Source organism: Galeopterus variegatus, unplaced genomic scaffold (assembly GCF_000696425.1).
Source record: "Galeopterus variegatus unplaced genomic scaffold, G_variegatus-3.0.2 Scaffold9582, whole genome shotgun sequence".
NCBI lineage: Eukaryota > Metazoa > Chordata > Mammalia > Dermoptera > Cynocephalidae > Galeopterus > Galeopterus variegatus.
Window position 1 is genome coordinate 32,886 of NW_007735693.1, and position 23,468 is coordinate 56,353.

A 23,468-nucleotide genomic window follows, 5' to 3' on the forward strand; every position below is an offset into this window, starting at 1 on the left:
GAAAGCACCAAAAGGAAAAGCATGATTTTATAACTATGTCATTTTCATAAACTAATATTCACTAAAACACAAATGTTTAGTACACATGCTAAAAATGACACGAGTCAATTAGCTGAAGCAGACTGAGTGCAGCAGTTACAAGTATCTTAAGCACAGTTCTCTAGTACAACACACTACATTTCACCCTAGAGAAAGAATGTTGGCAAAGATCACTACCACATGGAAACTGCTCTTAAAGCTGTTGGGCCCTGAAATTTTATTCAGCAGTTTGAAATCAAGCCACAGCTTTCCTCCTTCACCCTCCCACTTTGGGCTAATGTACAGGCATGATCATCTATTGAGGAAAACCACAAAAAACTTCAAAACAGCTACAACGGTAGGCTTATTTTAAACATATTATTTTAAATAGTTTGTTAAAGTGTGACTCATCTAACAGTCTTAATAAATGTAAAGGCCATCTCTAATTTGTTTAAGTTTCTTACCTTGAACGGTTAATTCTTAACAAGTACTTTTGTGTATCATTGCATAACACTAATATCCATGCAGGCAAGAACAGGGTGCTGCAAAAGTCATAAACCCATTTTATTTTTAATTTTCAACCACTGGATTTTTGACAAATTGGCATCTATAATGCAGCATCAGCAACTCTGAGTGATTCTGCTTGAACTTACTCATGAAAAAGTCTGAAATGGGCACCCACCAGATAAAAATCGACTGATGAGTCTAAAAGAATCTTTTCCATTACATTTCCCAAAGTTCCTTGATTAATGTTCTATATTTCCTCTAGTCTGCAGTACTACTTTTGCAGTCTTCTTGGTTTAAATTTAAAAAGTAATACTACTAACTAAAAATAATGATAACCTATTAAAATTACAAGACTAAGAAAATTAAGGACATTTATGGCTTTTACTAAAAAGTAAGTGTTAATGCTACTTTTCATAATGTTAAACAATTTAAAGTTTAAAGTTTAAAACTTTTCTTGGAACTTCTTTCTGCTCATAGCAATACAAATCAAGAATTCTTACAAAGCAGCAAAATTGAAATATGATATTTTTAACTCACATGAGACAGAATCCTGGGTCTTCATTTTAACTATTTATACTGCAGGTATCCTAAGAAGATTTCAACAGCATACGAGTACCTCTATTCAAGGCACTTAATTATTAAAAAACTTAAATTATTAACATTTGTTGAATTTTTGATACAGAATAAAAAAACTATTTTCTGAAACTATTTTTCAGAATGTTCACTGATACATAAAAACTGTTAGCATCTAATTAAAGATCACTAAGGGTTAAATACTTGTTCTCTGGCCCCTACTGCGTACACCCTGCCAAACATCCTCTAAGCTTTTAAATATTGCTTCGATGGTCTGCATTTTTATTTCCAGGGAAAAAGAGTTTTGTCCCACAGTCAGCAGGCCACTAGTTTATTAACTTCCAGTCACCTTGATTTTTGCTAAAATGAAGACTCTGCAGTCTACACTTCTTTTGTTACTGTTTGTGCCTCTGATAAAGCCAGCACCACCAACTCAGCAGGAATCACGCATTATCTATGATTATGGAACAGATAATTTTGAAGAAACCATATTTAGCCAAGATTATGAGGATAAATACCTGGATGGAAAAAATATTAAGGTACTTTATTTCTACTCTAAATTTAACTTCTAAAATAGTGCCCATTTAAATGCATGCTTTTATTTTTCTTGAATGTGTTTGATAAGGTAAGGGGAAAGGAAAAGCACTTTAAATGATTCAACTTAATTCATAATAATTGTCCCTAAGATTATATTTTTAAAGTATGCATGCCTCCCAAATTAATAAACAGTATCTATGGTAACAAAACAGTATCTATAGTAACCAAAAAATAAAACTTAAGAAAAACTAGACTTTAATATGATCCCTGACCAGTTGTGATTTACATTTTATGTTACACAGTGCCCTATATTTGCATATTACTTCATAGTGCCTCAAAAATAAATTAGGAAAAATGTGTATTAGGAGAATTAATGATGAATTACCAGCTTAAGTTTTATTATTTTAGAAAAAAAATGGTTCAAGGAAATGAACAGAAGATTACTGGTTATTTTGGGACTTACAGCATTTCACAATTTACATATGCCAACTACACACAGTACCAAAAAATGAAAAACTAGTTAATATGGGGCTTTCTATTTTAATCAGTTTTAACAGTTTAGCCCTCTATCAACTGGTACCAAGTAACTATAACCATCATTGAGTTATTCTGCAGAGATGACTTTTTATACCACATCATTCATACTCCATCTTTATGAGCAAAGTAATTACTTGTGGTTTACTTGGCACACAGAAGTGAACACTGGGCAAGGAAAAAGTTAGCACAGAAGTATCTGTTGCCCATTACGTGTGTCTCTCTCTCACACACACACACACACACACACACACACACACACACACACACACACTCTCCCCCCCACACACACACACAGTGGAAAATGAGAAATACAGCCAAATATATAATACTGATTGCTTGAAAGTTCTTCTCCACTATAGATGGTAAAGATTTAAAGACTGACCAGTCATAATTGCTTCCTTTTTTTCTTTTTCTTTTTTCAGCACACAATGAGCAAATGCTACCACAGTTTCTTTTAAAGGAGTTAGTTAATATGCTAGTGTTATTTTTGTCCCTCATTGAAACAAAAAAGATAGATATCAGTAGCCATAGCTTCAAGCTTAAAAGAAAAAAAAAAAGCAGCAGTGCATCATAACATAAGCTATTGGCTCACTTGGATGATTTGAATCTAACAATTATAAGAAGAACACTTTCAAAATTCCCTAGCCCCTAAAAAAGTAAAAAGTTTAGAGATGAGTTTCTCTCAAGTTTCTCTATCTTAATATAAATACAGGGACTAAGATATTTGTGATATGGCATAGAATTTCATTAGGACTTGATGTACAAACGCAGTGGAAAGAGCACATTCAACCAGCACACAGATGAGAGAATGAAAGTAAAGGGCAGGGTCAGGAGTCAAGACTGAGACTAGGGTGTGATATGGTTATAAAAGGTAGAGAGAATAGGACACCACTTAATAGACTATAATCTAATGGCAGAAAACACACTCTCCAAGAATAGGAGACAGAGTAAACAATAAAGATCCCAATTATTCCAGAGTTATAGCCTAGACTGGTGGTCCAAGTGGTGTGAGAAGGCTGGAATAGGAGGGCTGTAAGGGACAGCGCTTAATGGAGGCATGTAGGTAATTAAGAGGTCGCCCCTGGAGACTGAAAGAGCTTACTCAGTACTTTGCATATATAACATGCTAGAGCTCTAGTCCTGCTCAAAATGGTAGAATTTGATGTGAGGAACTCAGTTCAGACAAGAACTATAAAGAATAGTTTCACCTCAAAAACTTTCATTCCTATTCAGATAATTCTCTGTTCTCATTTGGAATTTCAATACACTCAACATGTACTAATAAGCACTGAATATAGCAACAGGAGATACAAAAATAAAAAAGATCTGGTTCTCTAACTGAAGGAGCTCATAATCTAGAATTAAAACAAATTAAACAAATATTTACATTATAATTTAATGAATGATGAAATGGATTTATTATAAAATCATAATGGAGCCCAAAAGAAATGCCATTAATTGTGACTACAAAAAAGATAAATGTCTGTGATCACTTGGTGTTACAGTCAAACTTAGACTTTACCACATATGATAACAAACTTTTATTTTTCCAATAGGAGAAAGAAGCTATGATAATACCTGATGAGAAAAGTCTTCAATTACAGAAAGATGACAGTATAACACCATCATACCCAAAGAAAGAAAATGATGGTAACTATGAATATTCTATCATCTAATTCTTTTTTTCAAAAATAGTCTTTTAAAAATAGGCATAATGAAACTTTATTCCTTATAGTTATCAAAAATTGCCTCAATATGTAATAAATTCAGTGGAATTTTATCTCCAATGATAAAGTCACATACATTGGGAGTGCACATAATTTCCCATCCCAAGTTAGGAGGGAGAAATGTGGAACAGGAACATTCAAGAACAACCAAAGCTTAGCCCAAACTCAGCATCTACAAAGTGTGTTTCTGTTCATAAAAAATCAATTTGGGAAATGATTAAATATCAATTATTTGCCAAATACAATGTACGGCCTCAGAATATGATAAATAAAATATAGTTCTTATCTTCAAGAAACTCACAGAAGAGAAAAGGCTATATTCAGAATAACTACAGTGTACATTTCAATTAGAACAATAGAAAACATAGTAAACAGCAAAGTATGAGTCCTACTTCACAGTTCCTATGTATGGTTTATTCCTGCTCTATTTCAGCACATTATTTCACATAACATGAAAAAAATCACACTAATTTCTACATTGCTACAATAAAATCAAAATAAACCAAAATAGAAAATACATCTTTAAAAATCTGAGAAGTATTATACTAAAAATAAACTTTAACAAACAAAAAGACATTCCTTGTTCTTGGATAGATGACTCAATATCATAAAGATGTCAGTCCTCTCTAAATTTATAAATTTTAGGCAATCCCACTAAAATTACGAATAAATTTCTTTATAAAGCTAGAAAAATTGATTCTGAAATTCCTATGGAAAAACATGTACAAACAGGGAAACATGGAACAATGACAGGTATATGCAGGAACTAGACCTCCTATACATTAAACATATTGTAAAACCTCTCTATACTTAAAAAAAAAAAGCATGACACTGGTACATGAATAGAGAAAAAGACCAGTGGAATAGAACAGTCTATTTGGTATAAATAAAGGGACCAACTCAAATCACTGAAGCGAAAATGGTGTTTTTAAAAAGTGGTGCTGAGTAAGCTTTTCTGAAAAGGGTTACAATTAGATCCATACTTCACACAGAGAAATAAACTCCAAATAGATTAGGCATCTAAATGTATAAAATGAAACCATATAAGTACTAGAAGATAACCTGCATGTAGGGTGCCTCAAAATCCAGAGACAATAATAATAGAAAAGATCAATAAATTTGACTCATGAAAGTAAACTTTTACATGGCATAAAACCTCAAAAACAAAAATCAAAGAAAACTAGAAACTGGGACAGATATTTGCAACATGTATTACAGATAAAGAGCTAATATCTCTAACATATAAAGAACTCTTTAAAATCAAGGAAAAGAAATTGACAAAAAATCCATTGGAAAAATGGGCAAAAGATAGGAAGAGACAATTTACAAAATTATTTTTAAATGACCCTTAAATATATGAAAAGACAATCTCACACATACAGAAATGCAAAATTGAGATACAATTTTAACCTCATCTGACTGACAAAAATGAAAGTATAAAAATATATTGATATGTTACATTGGCAGGCCTGTGATGTAACAGACCCTCTCATATGTTGCCAGAAGGAATGCAAATTAGCACAACATTTTTGGACAGGAATTTGACAATATCTGAAACCAAATGTGTATTTACTTTTCAATATAGAAATCAACTTCTAGATATTTACCCTGAAGGTACACCTCAAAAATAAAAAAATAAAAATGCAAAATCATGGAAGCATTGTTTGCAATTGCAAAATATTGGAACTAATCTAAATGTCCAAACACTGAAGTGTGACTGAATAAACCAATGACACATCCACACAAGGGAACACTATACAGTTGTAAAAATGAATGAGGGAGATCTTTAACAACTAAAATGAAATCATTTCCAGAAAACGCTATGTGAAAAAAGCAAAATGCTAAAGAGAATCTATAACATGCTGCCTTTCTTGTAAGAAAGGGATATTAAACACACACACACACACACACACACACACACACACACACACACACACACACACACACACACACACGTATCTACTCATTTGTGTAAAAAGAAACACAAGAAAGGTAATTGAAAAACTTAAGACTAGTTACCTATAGGGAAAATAAGTGGGATCATGGGAACACACACACACACACACACACACACACACACGTATCTACTCATTTGTGTAAAAAGAAACAGAAGAAAGGTAATTGAAAAACTTAAGACTAGTTACCTATAGGGAAAATAAGTGGGATCATGGGTGGAAAGGATGGGGAGATAGGAATGGGCTAAACAGGAATTGGGAGGGGGAGTGACACTTCCCTGACTATACACTTTTTGTGTAGATTTACTTCTTAGAACAATGCTATATTTCATATAGGCAAACAAACATATATGAAGAGTCTTTGGAAAGTTCATGGAAAGATTCTATGATCTTTTAATTCTATTTTTCTGCCAATTTTTTGAAATACTCTCGTATATAAATAAAATCAACAAGGATAAAGTAAAAAGAACCCAAACTGAAATACAAACAGAAAAACATAAACTTAATCATACTTCAAATTAATAACATAACACTCTAAAGGATGGAAAAAAATTTAATCCCAGTAACACTTAAACACAGTATTTTGACTATATACCTTCAGACTAAAGACAAAAAAGCCTATAAACGCATACTAAATTCCAGTAAGTAGGTTCATTTTTTGAAGTGTTATGAGTTAGCAATATTGAAACTACTTAATGTGTATTCTAGGTCTGAGTAAAGTGAATATACTATGGATAATGTGAGCCAGGTTTCTGACTATCAGAGAAGAGCATTTCAAATATAGAAAGGTGGAAGGCTAGAAAAGGATACTGTGGAGTTGGACTATAATGTAAGATATTAGTATGAACTCATGGTTTATGTATATAAACAAAGATACAGAAATATAGACGTGTTTGTCTTTCTGTGTGAGTGTGTATGTATGCATATGGTGTATTTATGTACATATGTGAGCATATGTAGTATATGTTTATATACATATACATGTTGTATACATGTGTATTACATATGGAGAAAGAAACAAATACTCACACTTATATTTCCTAGCTCTTTCAGCTGAAAGAGCCTATAAGCAATGAGATTCCAAGCAATGAGCACACTCAGCATCTAGATCTTCATACCTAACACTATTTTCCACTAAAAGGAACCAGTGCTTCTTGAGGAGATAGCGGATTTCAGGACTGGGGCAGGGAAAATGCAAGACTGGTCTGGGACACCTTGCTTTGCCAGAAAATAAGGAAGTTCTCTGACAATAACGGGGATATTTAACTTTTTAAAAAAATATCAAAATATATGAAATATATAGATATAGATACATAAAAGATATATAAGACCTGTATACTGAAATCAAGACAACATTGCTGAGAGAAATTAAAGAAGACCTAAATATATGGAGAAATGTATTGTGTTCAAGGTCTGGAAGACTCACTACCATTAAGATGTCAATTTTCCCCAAATATATGTATAGAGTCAACACAGTATCAATCAAAATCTTAACAAGATTTTTTTTTTTTAATTAACAAGCTGATTCTAAAATTTATATGGAAATGTAGAGGACCTAGAATAGTCAAAACAATGTTGAAGAACAAACTTGAAGGATTTATACTACCTAATATCAAGACTTGTTNAAGAAAGGTAATTGAAAAACTTAAGACTAGTTACCTATAGGGAAAATAAGTGGGATCATGGGTGGAAAGGATGGGGAGATAGGAATGGGCTAAACAGGAATTGGGAGGGGGAGTGACACTTCCCTGACTATACACTTTTTGTGTAGATTTACTTCTTAGAACAATGCTATATTTCATATAGGCAAACAAACATATATGAAGAGTCTTTGGAAAGTTCATGGAAAGATTCTATGATCTTTTAATTCTATTTTTCTGCCAATTTTTTGAAATACTCTCGTATATAAATAAAATCAACAAGGATAAAGTAAAAAGAACCCAAACTGAAATACAAACAGAAAAACATAAACTTAATCATACTTCAAATTAATAACATAACACTCTAAAGGATGGAAAAAAATTTAATCCCAGTAACACTTAAACACAGTATTTTGACTATATACCTTCAGACTAAAGACAAAAAAGCCTATAAACGCATACTAAATTCCAGTAAGTAGGTTCATTTTTTGAAGTGTTATGAGTTAGCAATATTGAAACTACTTAATGTGTATTCTAGGTCTGAGTAAAGTGAATATACTATGGATAATGTGAGCCAGGTTTCTGACTATCAGAGAAGAGCATTTCAAATATAGAAAGGTGGAAGGCTAGAAAAGGATACTGTGGAGTTGGACTATAATGTAAGATATTAGTATGAACTCATGGTTTATGTATATAAACAAAGATACAGAAATATAGACGTGTTTGTCTTTCTGTGTGAGTGTGTATGTATGCATATGGTGTATTTATGTACATATGTGAGCATATGTAGTATATGTTTATATACATATACATGTTGTATACATGTGTATTACATATGGAGAAAGAAACAAATACTCACACTTATATTTCCTAGCTCTTTCAGCTGAAAGAGCCTATAAGCAATGAGATTCCAAGCAATGAGCACACTCAGCATCTAGATCTTCATACCTAACACTATTTTCCACTAAAAGGAACCAGTGCTTCTTGAGGAGATAGCGGATTTCAGGACTGGGGCAGGGAAAATGCAAGACTGGTCTGGGACACCTTGCTTTGCCAGAAAATAAGGAAGTTCTCTGACAATAACGGGGATATTTAACTTTTTAAAAAAATATCAAAATATATGAAATATATAGATATAGATACATAAAAGATATATAAGACCTGTATACTGAAATCAAGACAACATTGCTGAGAGAAATTAAAGAAGACCTAAATATATGGAGAAATGTATTGTGTTCAAGGTCTGGAAGACTCACTACCATTAAGATGTCAATTTTCCCCAAATATATGTATAGATTCAACACAGTATCAATCAAAATCTTAACAAGATTTTTTTTTTTTTTAATTAACAAGCTGATTCTAAAATTTATATGGAAATGTAGAGGACCTAGAATTGTCAAAACAATGTTGAAGAACAAACTTGAAGGATTTATACTACCTAATATCAAGACTTGTTAGTCAACACAGTATCAATCAAAATCTTAACAAGATTTTTTTTTTTTAATTAACAAGCTGATTCTAAAATTTATATGGAAATGTAGAGGACCTAGAATAGTCAAAACAATGTTGAAGAACAAACTTGAAGGATTTATACTACCTAATATCAAGACTTGTTATAAAGGTACAGGAATCAAGACATTGTGGTACTGGCATTTAAAAAAAAAATAGATCAACAGAATAGAACAGAGTCCAGAAATCGGCTTACACAATATGGTCAACTAGTTTTTGACAATGTGCCAACACAATTTAATGGGGAAAGAATAATCTTTTCCAAAAAAGTTACTGAGAGAACAAGGTAGCCATAGGAAAAAAAATTTTTAAGAAAGAATCGTGACCTTTCCAATCACCATACATAGAAATTAAATTGAAATGGACCCCACAACTAAACATAAAGAGCTTAACCTATACAACTTCTAGAAGAAAAAAGATAAAATCTTAGTCGTTGGTAAACATTTCTTAATTACAACACAAAAAGCATAAACTATAAAACAATCAATTGTTCTTCATTAAAATTTAAAATGTTTGCTCTTCAAAACATTTCAAATGATAAGAAAATAAAAAGACAAATCACAGACTGGGGTAAAACATTTACAAAATGTAAATCTGACAAATGACTTCTATCTAGAATACAAGGGTACTTCAAAAAGTTCATGGAACAATTCATATTAACTTTTAATTCTATTTTTCCACGAACTTTTTGAAGTACCCTCATATATACTCTTATAATCTAGTAATAATAATAATACAGAAACCCAAGTAAAAATAGGCAAAAAATATGAACAGACACTTTACCAAAGAAAATATATGAATGGCAAATAAACACATAAAAATGTTCAACATCATTAGCACTAGGGCAATACAAATTAAAATGCAATGAAATACTACAACAAGTAGGGTTACTTGAATGGCTCAAATTAAAAAGACCAACCATACCGAATATTGGCAAGCATGTGGAGCAACTGGAACTCTCATACACTGCTGATGGGACTATAAAATGGCACTTTGGAAAAACAGTTTGAGACTTTCTTCAAAAGGTAAAACACATAATTATTAAAAGACCTAGACATTCCACTCCTAGGCATTTTACCCAAGAGAAATGAAAGCAGTAAGTCCACACAAGCTTGTACAAAAATGTCCATAGCAGCTTTCCTTGAAACAGGTAAAACCTGGAAACAACCCAAATGTTCATAAGACATGACCATACAAATTGTATGAACTGTATGTATTGAGAAAATGGAATACTACTCAGTAATAAAGAGGAATAAACTACTGACATATGCATTAATGGATGAATCTCAAAATAATTATGCTGAGTAAAAGAAGCCAGACAAAAGAGTATACACTGCATGATACTTTTGATAAAAAATTTTCACAAATGCAAACTAATGTATAATGACCAAAAGCAGGTCACTGGTTGCGTGGGGACAAGTGTGGAAGGGAAGGATTACCAAGGCGTGTGAGAAAACGTTTCAGGGTGAGGAATATGTTAATTACCTTGGCAGTGGTGAAGGTTTCATGGGTGTAGACGTATGTCAAAAACTCATAAATTATGCAATTTAAATATGAGCAATTTACTGTATGTCAATTAACCACAAAAAGTTGTGACGAGAAAAAAAAAGCTTGACAGGGTTCTCACTGAAATAATTTGCAATCTGCAACAACTTGATTATTAAAGTAAACATGATGGTAATGGATTATGACTCACAGGATAGAGAATCCATAAGTTGATATTGATATAAAAAAATGAGTAAGAAGGGAGTGTTCCACCTTACAGCAGAATGCCAACTAACAAATGTAAAAAGAATGATGGGATCAAAAAATCGCTATGTGGCAACTATCCTAGTGATAAACAATTCAGGTAAGAATCATCAATAGATGCTAAAACTAGTAGGTGAAAGTCTGATGATACACCAGACATTTAGAGTACTTCTCCAGAAGATAATCATTAATTATAAGATGAAAAATAGTGGCTTTCCAGAGTGAGAAGTGCAGTGGATACCACTTGAACCAAGTAACCAAAGACACTATGAGGAGTGAAACAAACAGATATTATGTGCCTCCTGATACACAGCACTGAAGATGCNTTAAGGAAAGAGGAGTGACAAGTAAATGCAATGAATGACCTGAGGTGTAATGGGATCCTAGCTGTGCCAATATTGACTCTTATTTTCACATTAATGGTTTCTTTACTTAACTAATGGTTTCTAAGTCATTAGCTACTGTCACCAATGTGAAATATGTTTCTGACACACCAAACTTGGTAATCAAGCTTATCTTCACTCCTGCTTTATAAATTCTTTTTTGGTATTCAAATGAGGAAATGTGACTGTCAATCAATTCAGCAATTAAGCTCTGCTGCTAAAACGGAGAATAAAAAGAGAGTGTGGATTACAAAATTCTGGTGAATTATCAAGCACAATGTAGGTCACTAGCTACCATGACTAAATACCTTTTCTGCTATCACCTATGATTCTGCAAAACATCTTTTCAAATTAGTAATAGCACTCATGATAGCAATAATTTTACCACTAGAGGTCAAATATTTTCAAAATACTGTTTATACTTTTATGATTTTGTTTCCCAATTTAGAAATGCCCACATGCCTGCTGTGTGTGTGTTTAAGTGGCTCTGTATACTGTGAAGAAGTTGACATTGACGCTGTGCCACCCTTGCCAAAGGAGTCTGCCTATCTTTACGCACGATTCAACAAAATTAAAAAGCTGACTGCCAAAGATTTTGCAGACATACGTAAGTTTAAATAAGAGATTAGCATTAACTCATGTCAGTATTTAACTCGTATAAACACAAATTTCTACATACTTGTGGCCTACCACATCCAGAGCTGTCACTGTTGGAATCTATAAGCATCCTCCTCACTGCACAAGAATCCACTGGTTCCCTGGTAAATCTCCTTCCATTCAGACATCTACTGTCATATTTCCTTACTGGTGACTTCAGTGTGTATGTTGACAGCCCATCTAACATATGGGCAACAACATCTCATCAATCCCAATACTTCAAGATCTATTTCGCCTCAGACAGTGAGCAGCACCAATATAACCGAGATGCTTCTCTAACCACAACATTTTATTTTCTACCTTTACTATAAAAGCACAGAAACAGTTTTTCCTTACTTTAATTCATGATTCTTAAACCAGGCTGCATATTAAATATATCTGGGAAGTACAGTTAAAATACTGATACCAGGCACTACTACTGTCTGTTGTCATTAGCAATAAGGCATAGAGAGAATAAGATACCCACAATTACAATGTAACATGATGGCAAAAAATCCAAAAATATTACACAATTCCCCTCAACCAAATGTAATGCTTACCATGATCTGCAACAAGAATTTCTTTCTTTTTTTTTTTTTTTTTTTCTTTTTTGTCTTTTTCCGTGTCCGGCAACGGATCGCAACCCTCAGTGTTGCCCCCGTACCGGACCGGGGACCGGCAACGGGATCGCAACCCTCGGCGTTGCTCCCGCGCCTCGCTCAGCCAGTGAGCGGGAACCGAAGAATTTCTTTCAAACTCCTTGAGCATCCTGATAAATTCAAACACAGGGATGGAAACACTCTATTAACGTTAAGATCCCTTCCACACCTGAGATTCTAGGACTCCATTTAGAAAGGGCATTAGTGTCAGGGACAGAGAGATGCTCAGTGTTCATTCAATAAAACTTTACTGAGCTACTAATTGCAGACATTCTACTAGGCACTAAAAAATAGAAGATATTTGAGTAATCTATTACACATAAACAAATGCTTTTCTTCAGTCCATGCAATGGTAATTTAATTTTACTTTTTTTTGTATATTTTCCCCCTCAAGCTAACTTAAGAAGACTCGATTTTACAGGAAATTTGATAGAAGAAATAGAAGACGGTACTTTTTCAAAGCTTTCTCTGTTAGAAGAACTTTCACTGGCTGAAAATCAACTACTGAAACTTCCTGTTCTTCCTCCCAAACTCACTTTATTTAATGCAAAATACAACAAAATCAAGAGTAGAGGAATCAAAGCAAACGCATTCAAAGTAAGTATTTTATAGCACGACTAGACATAATATCAGGGATAATAGGATAAAAGATAAACTTTGTTCTAGAATTCTGTTTTGATACATTTTTAAACTATTTTGATTTAATAAATGAAAACATTATTTATATAATAAATAGTGATCCCATTAGACTCATTCTGTCTAGCTTATGGCTGTACCTCACTTAAAATATATAACCTTTATCTTGTTTCATAGGGCTATATCTGTATCCCATTTTTTCACTTGTTTATATAGCAAATAAATTTATTTAGATAGCGGGTTGTCCCTCTCCTCATAGCACTTACAGTCTATAAAAACTCAAAGTGGGGCCGGCCCGGTGGTGCACTGGAGAGTGCGCCGCTTGGGAGCGTGGCGGCGCTCCCCCTGAGGGTTCGGATCCCATGTGGAGACCGGTTCCCACTCACTGGCTGAGCGTGGTGCGGGCGCAGCACCGAGGGTTGCGATCCCGTTGCTGGTCCCCGGTACGGGCGCGACACCGAGGGTTGCGATCCCGTTACCGGTCAGTAAAAAAGACAAAAAGGAAAAAAAAAAACTCAAAGTGGGAGTTTTTCTGTGTTTCCTTTTCCTTACAATATTAGCAACTTACAATTATCAGAAAAAATGAAGTTCCAAAAGTAAACACTGAATTTAACTTTTAATATTTAAAAATATTAAGCTGTAAAATTCTGTAGGCAAACTTTCCTTTGAATTTCATGATGGCACCTAATACAAAAGTCTACATGTAATAAGAATTAAATGCATTTCTTAATTTAGCAATTCAAAAAAATATTATCTAGGAAAAAGGGAAGGTAAGCTACTTTGACTCAGGTAGCCAGGGTGTCTCAAAATGCACGGTCTACAGAACTAATTACCTCAGCCAGGACTTTTCTAGCTCTCATATAATCATTTCCAATCTTAGAAAGTAACCCCAGATAAAAGGAGGAGATGTTACTGTTGGCAATAGACATAATCTCACTCAAAAGACAAGGTTTGTAGCTTCTAAAGATAACTCCTAATAGAAGGACCTAAAACTATCAAATATTCATTATCATAAAGTTTATAATCACACAAGTGTATAATCTGTCCACAAATATACAGTCTGTTAGAAAATGTAAAAATACTCCATTTTTCTTTACTTTTCTTTTTGTTTACATTTAAGAAATCCTTTTTCAACTTTAAGAGACATTTTAAATTTATATCAGAGTTCCTCTAGTGTTCCTTATAAAGGACTCAGAAGTTAAGAAACTCTTAGGAGATTTTTTTAAAAACTAGACACTTATTTTTTTAAAAAATTGTGATTTGAAGATATTAATTTGCAATGGTCATTCTTTCAATAACTGGCATGTTAAAGATCTACAAGAACTGGGGGAAAAAAAGGATCTACAAGAACTGATCAACATTTCACAAAAAGAATCTTTAGATATTTTGGGTTTTATGTATGTATTACAGAAGAAATTCGTAACAAATGGCATGAAAATAATAAACTTGGCTACTTCATAGTTTTGCTTAATGCCCTAGGCTGCAACAGCCACAGGTAAAATCAGTTTACCCATGTAAGTAAGACCCACTGGGAAGACAGTGCGTTGCCTGTATAGTGGAATGGTAGGAAGCTTTAAAAAAGGATTAAAATAACAGCACGAAAAAGAATTACCAAAATCTGGCACAGGATTCATACCAAAGGTAAGGTAAAAGAGTGATGTCAGGGGCATATTACATCCTGAAATCATAGTACACAATTATATACAATAATGGGTTACTAATCATGAAGAATAATCCAACATAAAGCCCTTATGGAAAAAAACATATCAAGCTAAGTGTTTAATAATTGCTTTGTGTACCAGCCAGTTGCAAAAAAGAAAAAAAATTGCTTTGGGAAACATCTTGCAAAACACATACATTTCTTTGGAGTTACCACTTCGCTAGAAACTGGTAGAGCTGAGATAGGAAGCTCCAGAGGTTCAGGAAGGTGAAGGTATGCTGGAGAGCTCTGCTGGTTGTCATAAAAAACCAAATACACTGCTTGTGAAGTCAAAAAAAAAAAACAAAAAACACCCCAAAACAAAAATCTACCATACCAACAACTGATCCTATTGATATTCATTTACATCAATATCCATGTATATATACACTATATGTCTATGTATTACTAGAATTCTTTAAGAAACGCAACAAAAAACACCCCAAAACAAAAATCTACCATACCAACAACTGATCCTATTGATATTCATTTATATCAATATCCATGTATATATACACTATATGTCTATGTATTACTAGAATTCTTTAAGAAACGCACATACCTCAATAACACTCAAAACTTTCCTCACAGAAATTGAATAACCTCTCCTTCCTCTACTTGGACCACAATGCACTGGAATCTGTGCCTCTTAATTTACCAGAAAGTCTACGTGTAATTCACCTTCAGGTATGATTGTTCTTTTCACAGTATCTGTCTTTAATTACCTATAGGTCAATCTTATGACTGACAGGGAAACTCACTAATTCATATGTAAATTTTGGTTAGATCACTATGGCAGTGTGATAGTTAAATGACTATCAAAAGTATTAATACTTAGCCAAATGAACTCTATTGCCCAGAAGCCCAAATTCTGTCCAGAATATAACGAGTGGACTATGACAATAATTGTAAAATCTGCTTGAGTGCGATTTGTCTCCAGGTGTACACTTGGTATCTCCAAATTAATCTAACACAGATTTCAAGTGAGGGACCTTGGATTTACGTTTATTTCTCCAAATAGTGGTAAACATTTTGGTAAAATTCTTCAGAGAATTCTAAGGACACAAAAGCCATTTTTGAGTTTTTACTATAGAATAGGATACTTTTTCCAGCTGGTATAGTCCTATTTATACTCAAAACTTTGTGTTACATGGATATTAAACAGCAAGTACTCCGTTCTTCCAAAATAATACTGCAGACTTAAAATAGGGGACTCAGGTTGCACAGAGAGGTGTACAATATTTAAAAATCACTTTTTAGATCAAATATTCTGTGGGATCCCATTACATAGCATACAGAAGGTTGATTTCAGATTTCTGAACAGTTTTTTCCTCTTATTTTTCAGTTTAACAACATAACTTCGATTACAGATGATACTTTCTGCAAAGCTAATGACACTCATTACATTCGGGATCGCATTGAAGAGATACGCCTGGAGGGCAATCCAATCGTCCTGGGAAAGCACCCAAACAGTTTTATTTGCTTAAAAAGATTACCTATAGGGTCATACTTTTAACCACTATCAATACAGCATACAAGTAAAGTACACACATACTTATAATCTGTCTCAACAATGTCTAAAGGAACATAAATATTGGTTTAGTATTAACTGTACCCTACTATAAAGGGATTCTATGTTTTAAGCAAGGATGTTCGAAAATCTTATTTGTAATAAGTAAAAAGTAAGACTGAATCTTTAAGTTCAAAACAACATAATGTGAAAATATTTAAACAGCATTACAAAAGCCTTCTAATTTACACTAGACTACCATTTAAAAGGCACGTTTTTATATAAATACCCAAATTTGAGATGCATTATTCCTGTTACTAATTACGTAAGAGGATAAGTCCAAGAAGCTTTCAACTGTTCGTCTTTCCTAACCTTTATTGTATTTCAAGCACTTAAGGCAGACATTCCAAAAATTTAAAAAAACAAAATATTTCCAGTGACCTCCCATTTTTCTATGATTCATACATTATGAAGTAGGATTTTTTTCTCCCTGTCAAGGCAGCTACTTTATTATATTTTCACTAAGCCTGAGAAATAGGGTATCATCTCATCTCATACTTAAGTAAAAGTTTCCAAATAAAGTAGAATTTTACTCTGATAAAAAGCTAACATAGAAATGTTCCAAGTTATTCCACTTTGTGGTCACACAGTTAAAATCTTAAAATAGTAAAAAAAAGTTTCTTTTATCCAAATATTAACATTCCAAGTCTATCATAAACATTTTAAAAAGTCAAGCAGGCCAAAACCAGTATACTTACAAGAAAAAAATCAAAAGACTATCATTTCTCTGAGAATAGTCATAAGGTTCTCCACTGTAAAAGCTTTCAAATATGAGATAATGATAAAATATTTTCTTTTTACACTGTAGAAATGAGAATGTCATCCATAAATGTATCCAAACATAAAAAAAAACAAGGTATATTCTGTGGTGTTACTGTGCACCACTTTCCCACCTTACCCATGTGTACCCATGTTCACCCAAACAAACTGAATATTCACAATAAAGCTTCTGAGCACCATTTCCTAAATACCCATGATGAACTGATAGGTTTAATGGTGAGAATCCACTCTCCAGACTAATAGTGATAATTTATGATGATTCAATGCTGCCAGATTAAAGTTCCTAAAATAACTTTGCTCTTACCTATACTCTAATCAAAAATCTTAGTTTACACATTACTTTAAAGTTAAATACAAAACAATCAGTGTTTTAGAAATATAAGTCTGATCTGTATATATAAAAGTACCAGCATTATTTCCGTTATAAATTATACATGGAATCAAGTTGGTCTCAGTGAACACATATTTCTTCCCATTTTTAAGCATTTGCTTGTTTTTTTTCCCCCGACCTAAAATGACCTCATACCTGTTTTTCAATTATCCCCCCATCGGTAAAGGTTGACCTCAAGATGAAATTTTTTCATTCACTTATTTGGGAACTACCAATCATAACTATTATACTGCTTTCTCATTATTTTGTGTGCATGCCTCATTTCTCTGTGAGCACTTTATACTTTCAAAGTGCCCAGCACAATAGTGAGCACATTTGAATTGAATATACAATAAATATTACAAAATAAAATCCATCTAAATAGAAAGGTTCTGTTTTATTTGGAAAAATATAATCTTTAAACTGTCCCAATCTTGAATAAGTCAACAGAAATATACTGTAACTTTACCTGGAAATACTCATATATACCTGCTAAAGGAGGGCTTAGTGATAAGACCGAGGTTAGGGAAAGTGGTCAGAGGAGATGCCTGGCACATTTCTAGTTTTCAGAAGAATAATGTATTCCTATATTCATTTTATAATACACCTTACTAAGAAAAACACCATGAAATAACTCCCAAATTTTAAAATATTTAAAAGCCAGTAGTTCAGAAAAATAAAATAATGATTGAAGAGAAAGAGCATTAGTAAAAAGACTGAATTATAGAATTTTATTAAGGAAATAATTTGGGACTTCTAGATACAAAGATATGAACATGAGTATCTTACACCTTCATACACAAACCCTTCAATCACGAATAAAATAAACAATACAAATTATACTACCAAGATCCAGAAGGTACCAGGGGAAATAATGAGAAAGTAAAAACATACTGATTCCATTTTATTAATTAGATAATGTTTCATTCTTAACATGAATAATTAAAGAAATAGAGGCTTTAAATTAAAAATAATTTACTTCTCACAAACATTGCTAAAAGAAACTAAAGAAGACATAAGTACATGGAAAAGACGTCTTGTGTTCATGGATTGCAAGATTTAATATTCACATTCTTAAGACAACAATATTAACCAAAACAATCTACATATTCAATGCAATCTCTATCAAAGTCCCAATGATGTTTTTTGCAGAAATAGAAAAATCTACCCTAAAATTCATATGGAATCTCAAGAGATCACAAATAAACAAAAGAATCTTGAAAAGAACAAAGACAAAAGACTCACTCTTCATAATTTCAAAACTTAGAACAAATCTACAGTAATCAAAACAGTGTGGCAGTGGCATAAGTACAGACATACAGAATAATGGAATAGACGAGAAAACCCAGAATAAACCTTTGCATATACGGTTACATGATTTTCAACAAGGGTACCAAGACCATTCAAAGGGGAAAGAACAGTATCCTCAATGAATGGTGCTGAGAAAACTGGATATCCACATGCAAAAGAATGAAGTTGTACCCTTACCTTGCACCATACACAAAATTAACTCAAAATGGATAAAAGACCTGAAGGGCTAAACTATAAAATTTTTAGAAGAGAACACAGAGGCAAATGTTTATGACATCAAATTTGGCAATGATTTCTTGGATATAACATCAAAAACAGAGGCAACAAAAGAAAAAAATAAAGAGGACTTCGTCAAAAGTAAAAACCTTCGTGCATCAAAGTATACTCAAGAGAGTGAAAAGACAACCCAGAGAACATACTTGCAAATTACATTTATGATAAGGAATTGATATCCAAAATATAAAGAATTCATGCAATTTGACAGCAAAAAACAACCCAATTCAAAAAAGGACAAAGGGGGCCGGCCCGGTGGTGCACTCAGTAGAGTGCGGCGCTTGGCAGCACGGTGGCGCTCCCGCGGAGGGTTCTATAGAGACCAGTCCGCTCACTGGTTGAGCGCGGTGTGGGCGCGACACCAAGGGTTGTGATCCCGTTGCCGGTCACGAAAAAAGACAAAAAGGGAAAAAAAAAAAAAAAGACAAAGGACTTGCATAGACATTTCTCCAAAGATACACAAATAGCAAATAAGCACATGAAAAGGTTCTCAACATCACTGATCATAAGGAAAATGCAAATCAAAACCACAATGAGATGCAGTTTCACACCCATTAGATTGGCTATTATCAAAAAAACAGAAAATAACAAGTGTTGGAGAGGTTTTGGATAAACTTGGAATCCTTGTACTTTGTTGGTGGGAACACAAAATGGTGCAGCTGCTCTGGTAAACAGTATGTGCTTCCTCAAAAAATTAAACATAGAATTGCCACATGATCCAGCAATTCCACTTCCAGGTATACACTTCAAAGAACTGAAAGCAAGGAAATGAACAAATATTTGTACACCCAAGTTCACAGCATCATTATCCACAATAGCCAAAAGACGGAAACAACCCTAGTGTCTATCAACATATGAATAAATAAACAAAATGTGGTATATACATACAAGGAAATATCATTCAGTCTTAGAAAGGAAATTGAACACATGTTACAACATGTATGAACCTCAAAGATATTACACTAAGTGAAATAAGTCAGACAAAAAGGACAATCCACTTACATGAGGTACCTAGCACAGTCAAATTCATAGAAAATTGAATGATGGTTTATCTGGGGCTGAGGGAGGAGGGAATGGGGAGTTAGTGTTGAATAGGTATGTTTTAGTTTGGGATGATGAAAAAGTTCTGGAGAAGGAAAAGTAGTGATGGTTGCACAATACTGTGACTTTTTTTTTTTTTACATCCCAGTAGTGTTATCACCAGCAAAGACCAGCTCGTAGAAGCACTCTATCCTCCACTGAAAAAATACACCAATTATACTTCCACTCTTGCCTAGAAAGCACTTAAGAGTCAAATTAGCTTTGAAAATGGTGACTTGAGCTCACCCATTCCAATCACACATTCAAATGCATAAGGAAACAATAATATTAAGTGACTCATTCATTACCGTAACTGCCAACATACTCCCCAATCATTACTGTATTTTACCAATTGTAAAGCAGAGATATTTAATTGTTCCATCTCAAGACTCCCTGCAAGAAAATATAATAAAATCATGACAATCCCTCATGGGACTGGTACAAGAAGTGTCCATGTTTCATTCTGGAGAAAATTCTATGTCTGACAGATTTTATTAGCTCAACCAAATAGAATAAATATAATAATAATAAAGAATAGAACACAAAATAAAGGAGAGTTAGTACCAGCCCTAAAAAGAATAGTCATGACCTGGTCAGGAGTTTGAGGGAACCTGAACCTTGAAATATTATTTATGTTGACTCTTTCAAACTGGTTTCTCTGTGGATCACTGCTGTCAACAACTTGATTCTATTCACCTGAGGGAGTACAAGGCAGCCAAACATAATTCTAGTTATGCCCCAAAACAAAGGAAATAAAAAGAAGTAAGTACCCATATGAGACTTAAGAAGCATTACTTCACAAGAATCAGGCTTCAATACTTAAACACAAAATGTACAATAATTAGGAAGCTCAAAATGCAGTCTGGCCCAGTAAATTAAGATTATACTGCTACATGATAAACCTGCTATGATTATCTGTATTAGCATTTATTATTTTACTTCAAGTACCACTGAAAGGTTGACTTTTCAAAATGTGCATTTTAAAATAAATTAGAATATAACTACACTTCTTTCAAGATATTCCATAATACAAATTATCCACTGATTTGTACAGAAGCACTCCTCCTCCACTTATTCCAAATAATTGCAAATTCCAGAAGTCAATGAAAATACTTGCTGTTGTTTTAAAATCTTAAGGAAAGAGGGTTATAGTTGAATCCCCAAATTAACATCAGCTTCGTTTTCCATATATGTTTAAATTAAAAAATTTTAGGCTTTACCTTGAAATGTTTAAACGTGCGTTTACGATATTCATACCACTCCACAAAAAAATGCAGGCTTTGGAAAAACATGAACAGATCTCTTCTTTCTTCTGCTCTGTAAAAATAAAAGGTTCTATCATTAATAAATATCATTAAGTAATAGATCCAACCCAGCTTTATTTTTTCATTTTCATATAGTCTATATTAAAACTAAAAAAGCATTTAATATATTTGGTATACCAAATCCTGCATTTCTGCATGTGTCCCTCCCATGTGATTGCTAAGTTACTTTCTCAGCCTGGAATGCTCTTTTCTCCATTTTAAAATCCTACCCATCTTTCAATCACTCAAATGTCACATTCTCCTTAAAATCTTATTTGATGACTGTGGTAAAATAAAAAATAAGAATATATAGATATATGCCTAGAGCTTTAAAATGATTGAAACTTCCTGAATGATAGGGTGTCTGTGTTATGCTAATAAGGTGACTCATGATAGCCCCTAGATACCTACAGGCTGGGGACTGGTTACCAGAAAAACCAACCACTTCATTAGAGGGTTGGGACTTTTTAGCAAGACCTCCAGGAGGAGAGGGGTGCTAGAGATTGAGTTTAATCACATGGCCAATAATTCAATCAATCATATCTATGAAATGAAACCTCAATAAAAACTGGACAGCAGAGCTCAGTGGAGTTTCCAGATGAACACCTTGATGTGCTGACAGGGTGATGCACCTGATTCCACAAGAAAGCTCTGTGTCCCCCCTTCCTTCCACTCCCCCCAGACCTTGGCCTATGCATTGCTTCCATTTGGCTGTTTCTGGGTTGTGTGATGCACCTGATTCCACAAGAAAGCTCTGTGTCCCCCCTCCCTTCCACTCCCCCCAGACCTTGGCCTATGCATTGCTTCCATTTGGCTGTTTCTGGGTTGTGTACTTTACAATAGAACAGTAATTGTAAGTACAGCAATTCCAGTAAGTTCTGTGAGTGGTTCTAGCAAATTATTGAACCTGAGGGGTTTGTGGGAACTCCCAAATTTAGAGCGACTTGGTCATAAGTGCAGATGGACCCTGACACTTGCAGTTGGCATCTTACATGAAAGCAGTCTTGTGGGAGACTTTGTCCATAATCAGTGAGGTCTGTTAGTGTCAAAATTGAACTAAACTGCAGGACACCAAGTTGCTATCAGAGAACCATTACCAGAATAATGACCTCACTACCACTTCACATAACCTACTTCCTAACAGATAGAAATAATTTCATTCATTTGCCTATGAATTCTCACAGGAATTTATCTTAATTCTCTTAACATTATACCTATTGTAACACTGTCAGCCACATACACTGCAAGCAACTTGAGGGCATGATCCACGTATTCACTTAATTATTCATTCAACAAAAGATTGTGTGAGTCGAGTTCCTATTATAGGCATGATATAGTAAGTATATTCCACCCGAAGACTCCCATTAACTACAATTTAAAACCATGGACATAATGCATAAAGCAAGCATCAGAAGACTCTGAAATGTGGATAGAAGAAAGCAAAATAGGTAGTTTTCAGAAATCAAGGGAAGACCCGGCAATGAATTCCTTGGGGGTTATTTTTGCCTCCTGTATAACTCAGTCTGGATACTAGAGCATCCAGCAACCCAGAACTACCAAAGGGGGCAGCCTAAAAAAAAAAAGATAAGAAAAGAAGAGAAAAACATCCAGGGAAAGACCACTCCCTCTAGTCAGCAGAGGATATTACGCAAGATTAGAAGAGGCCCTGCAGAAGGGTGTCCTAATGCCAAAGAGGAGCTGTGCCCCTTCACTCCCAATCAGGCATTTTTGCCAAAGAGACTGGGGTGTGAAGCCTATCGATTGGCACTTCCGGCAATAAACAAAAGCAAGCAAAGCAGTACCCTAGTTTCCCAATCAGGCACTGCTGCTGGGGAGACTGTGGGAGGGAGCTTTGTAGGCTAGTACCAAGTGACACCAAGCAAACATGAGCAAAGAAGGGGTATCACTCCTCTTCTCCACCAGGATAGCTGCTGCACATACAATGGGATGTTCTGTCAACCTTCCTCACCCTACACTAAGTGATCCCAAGCCGAGAAGGGGGAAGAGTCACAGGG

General features: G+C 34.0%; 1 protein-coding gene across 1 annotated transcript; it reads left to right on the forward strand.

The window, feature by feature from the left end:
- Positions 1-176: 176 nt before the first annotated feature.
- OGN (osteoglycin) lies at positions 177-17,873 on the forward strand. The gene is made up of 7 exons (XM_008593730.1): positions 177-376; positions 1,391-1,637; positions 3,729-3,822; positions 11,584-11,742; positions 12,825-13,027; positions 15,357-15,452; positions 16,111-17,873. The coding sequence occupies exons 2-7, from the start codon at positions 1,464-1,466 to the stop codon at positions 16,279-16,281; spliced, it is 897 nt and encodes a 298-aa protein (XP_008591952.1). The 5' UTR covers positions 177-376; positions 1,391-1,463; the 3' UTR covers positions 16,282-17,873.
- Positions 17,874-23,468: the final 5,595 nt, after the last annotated feature.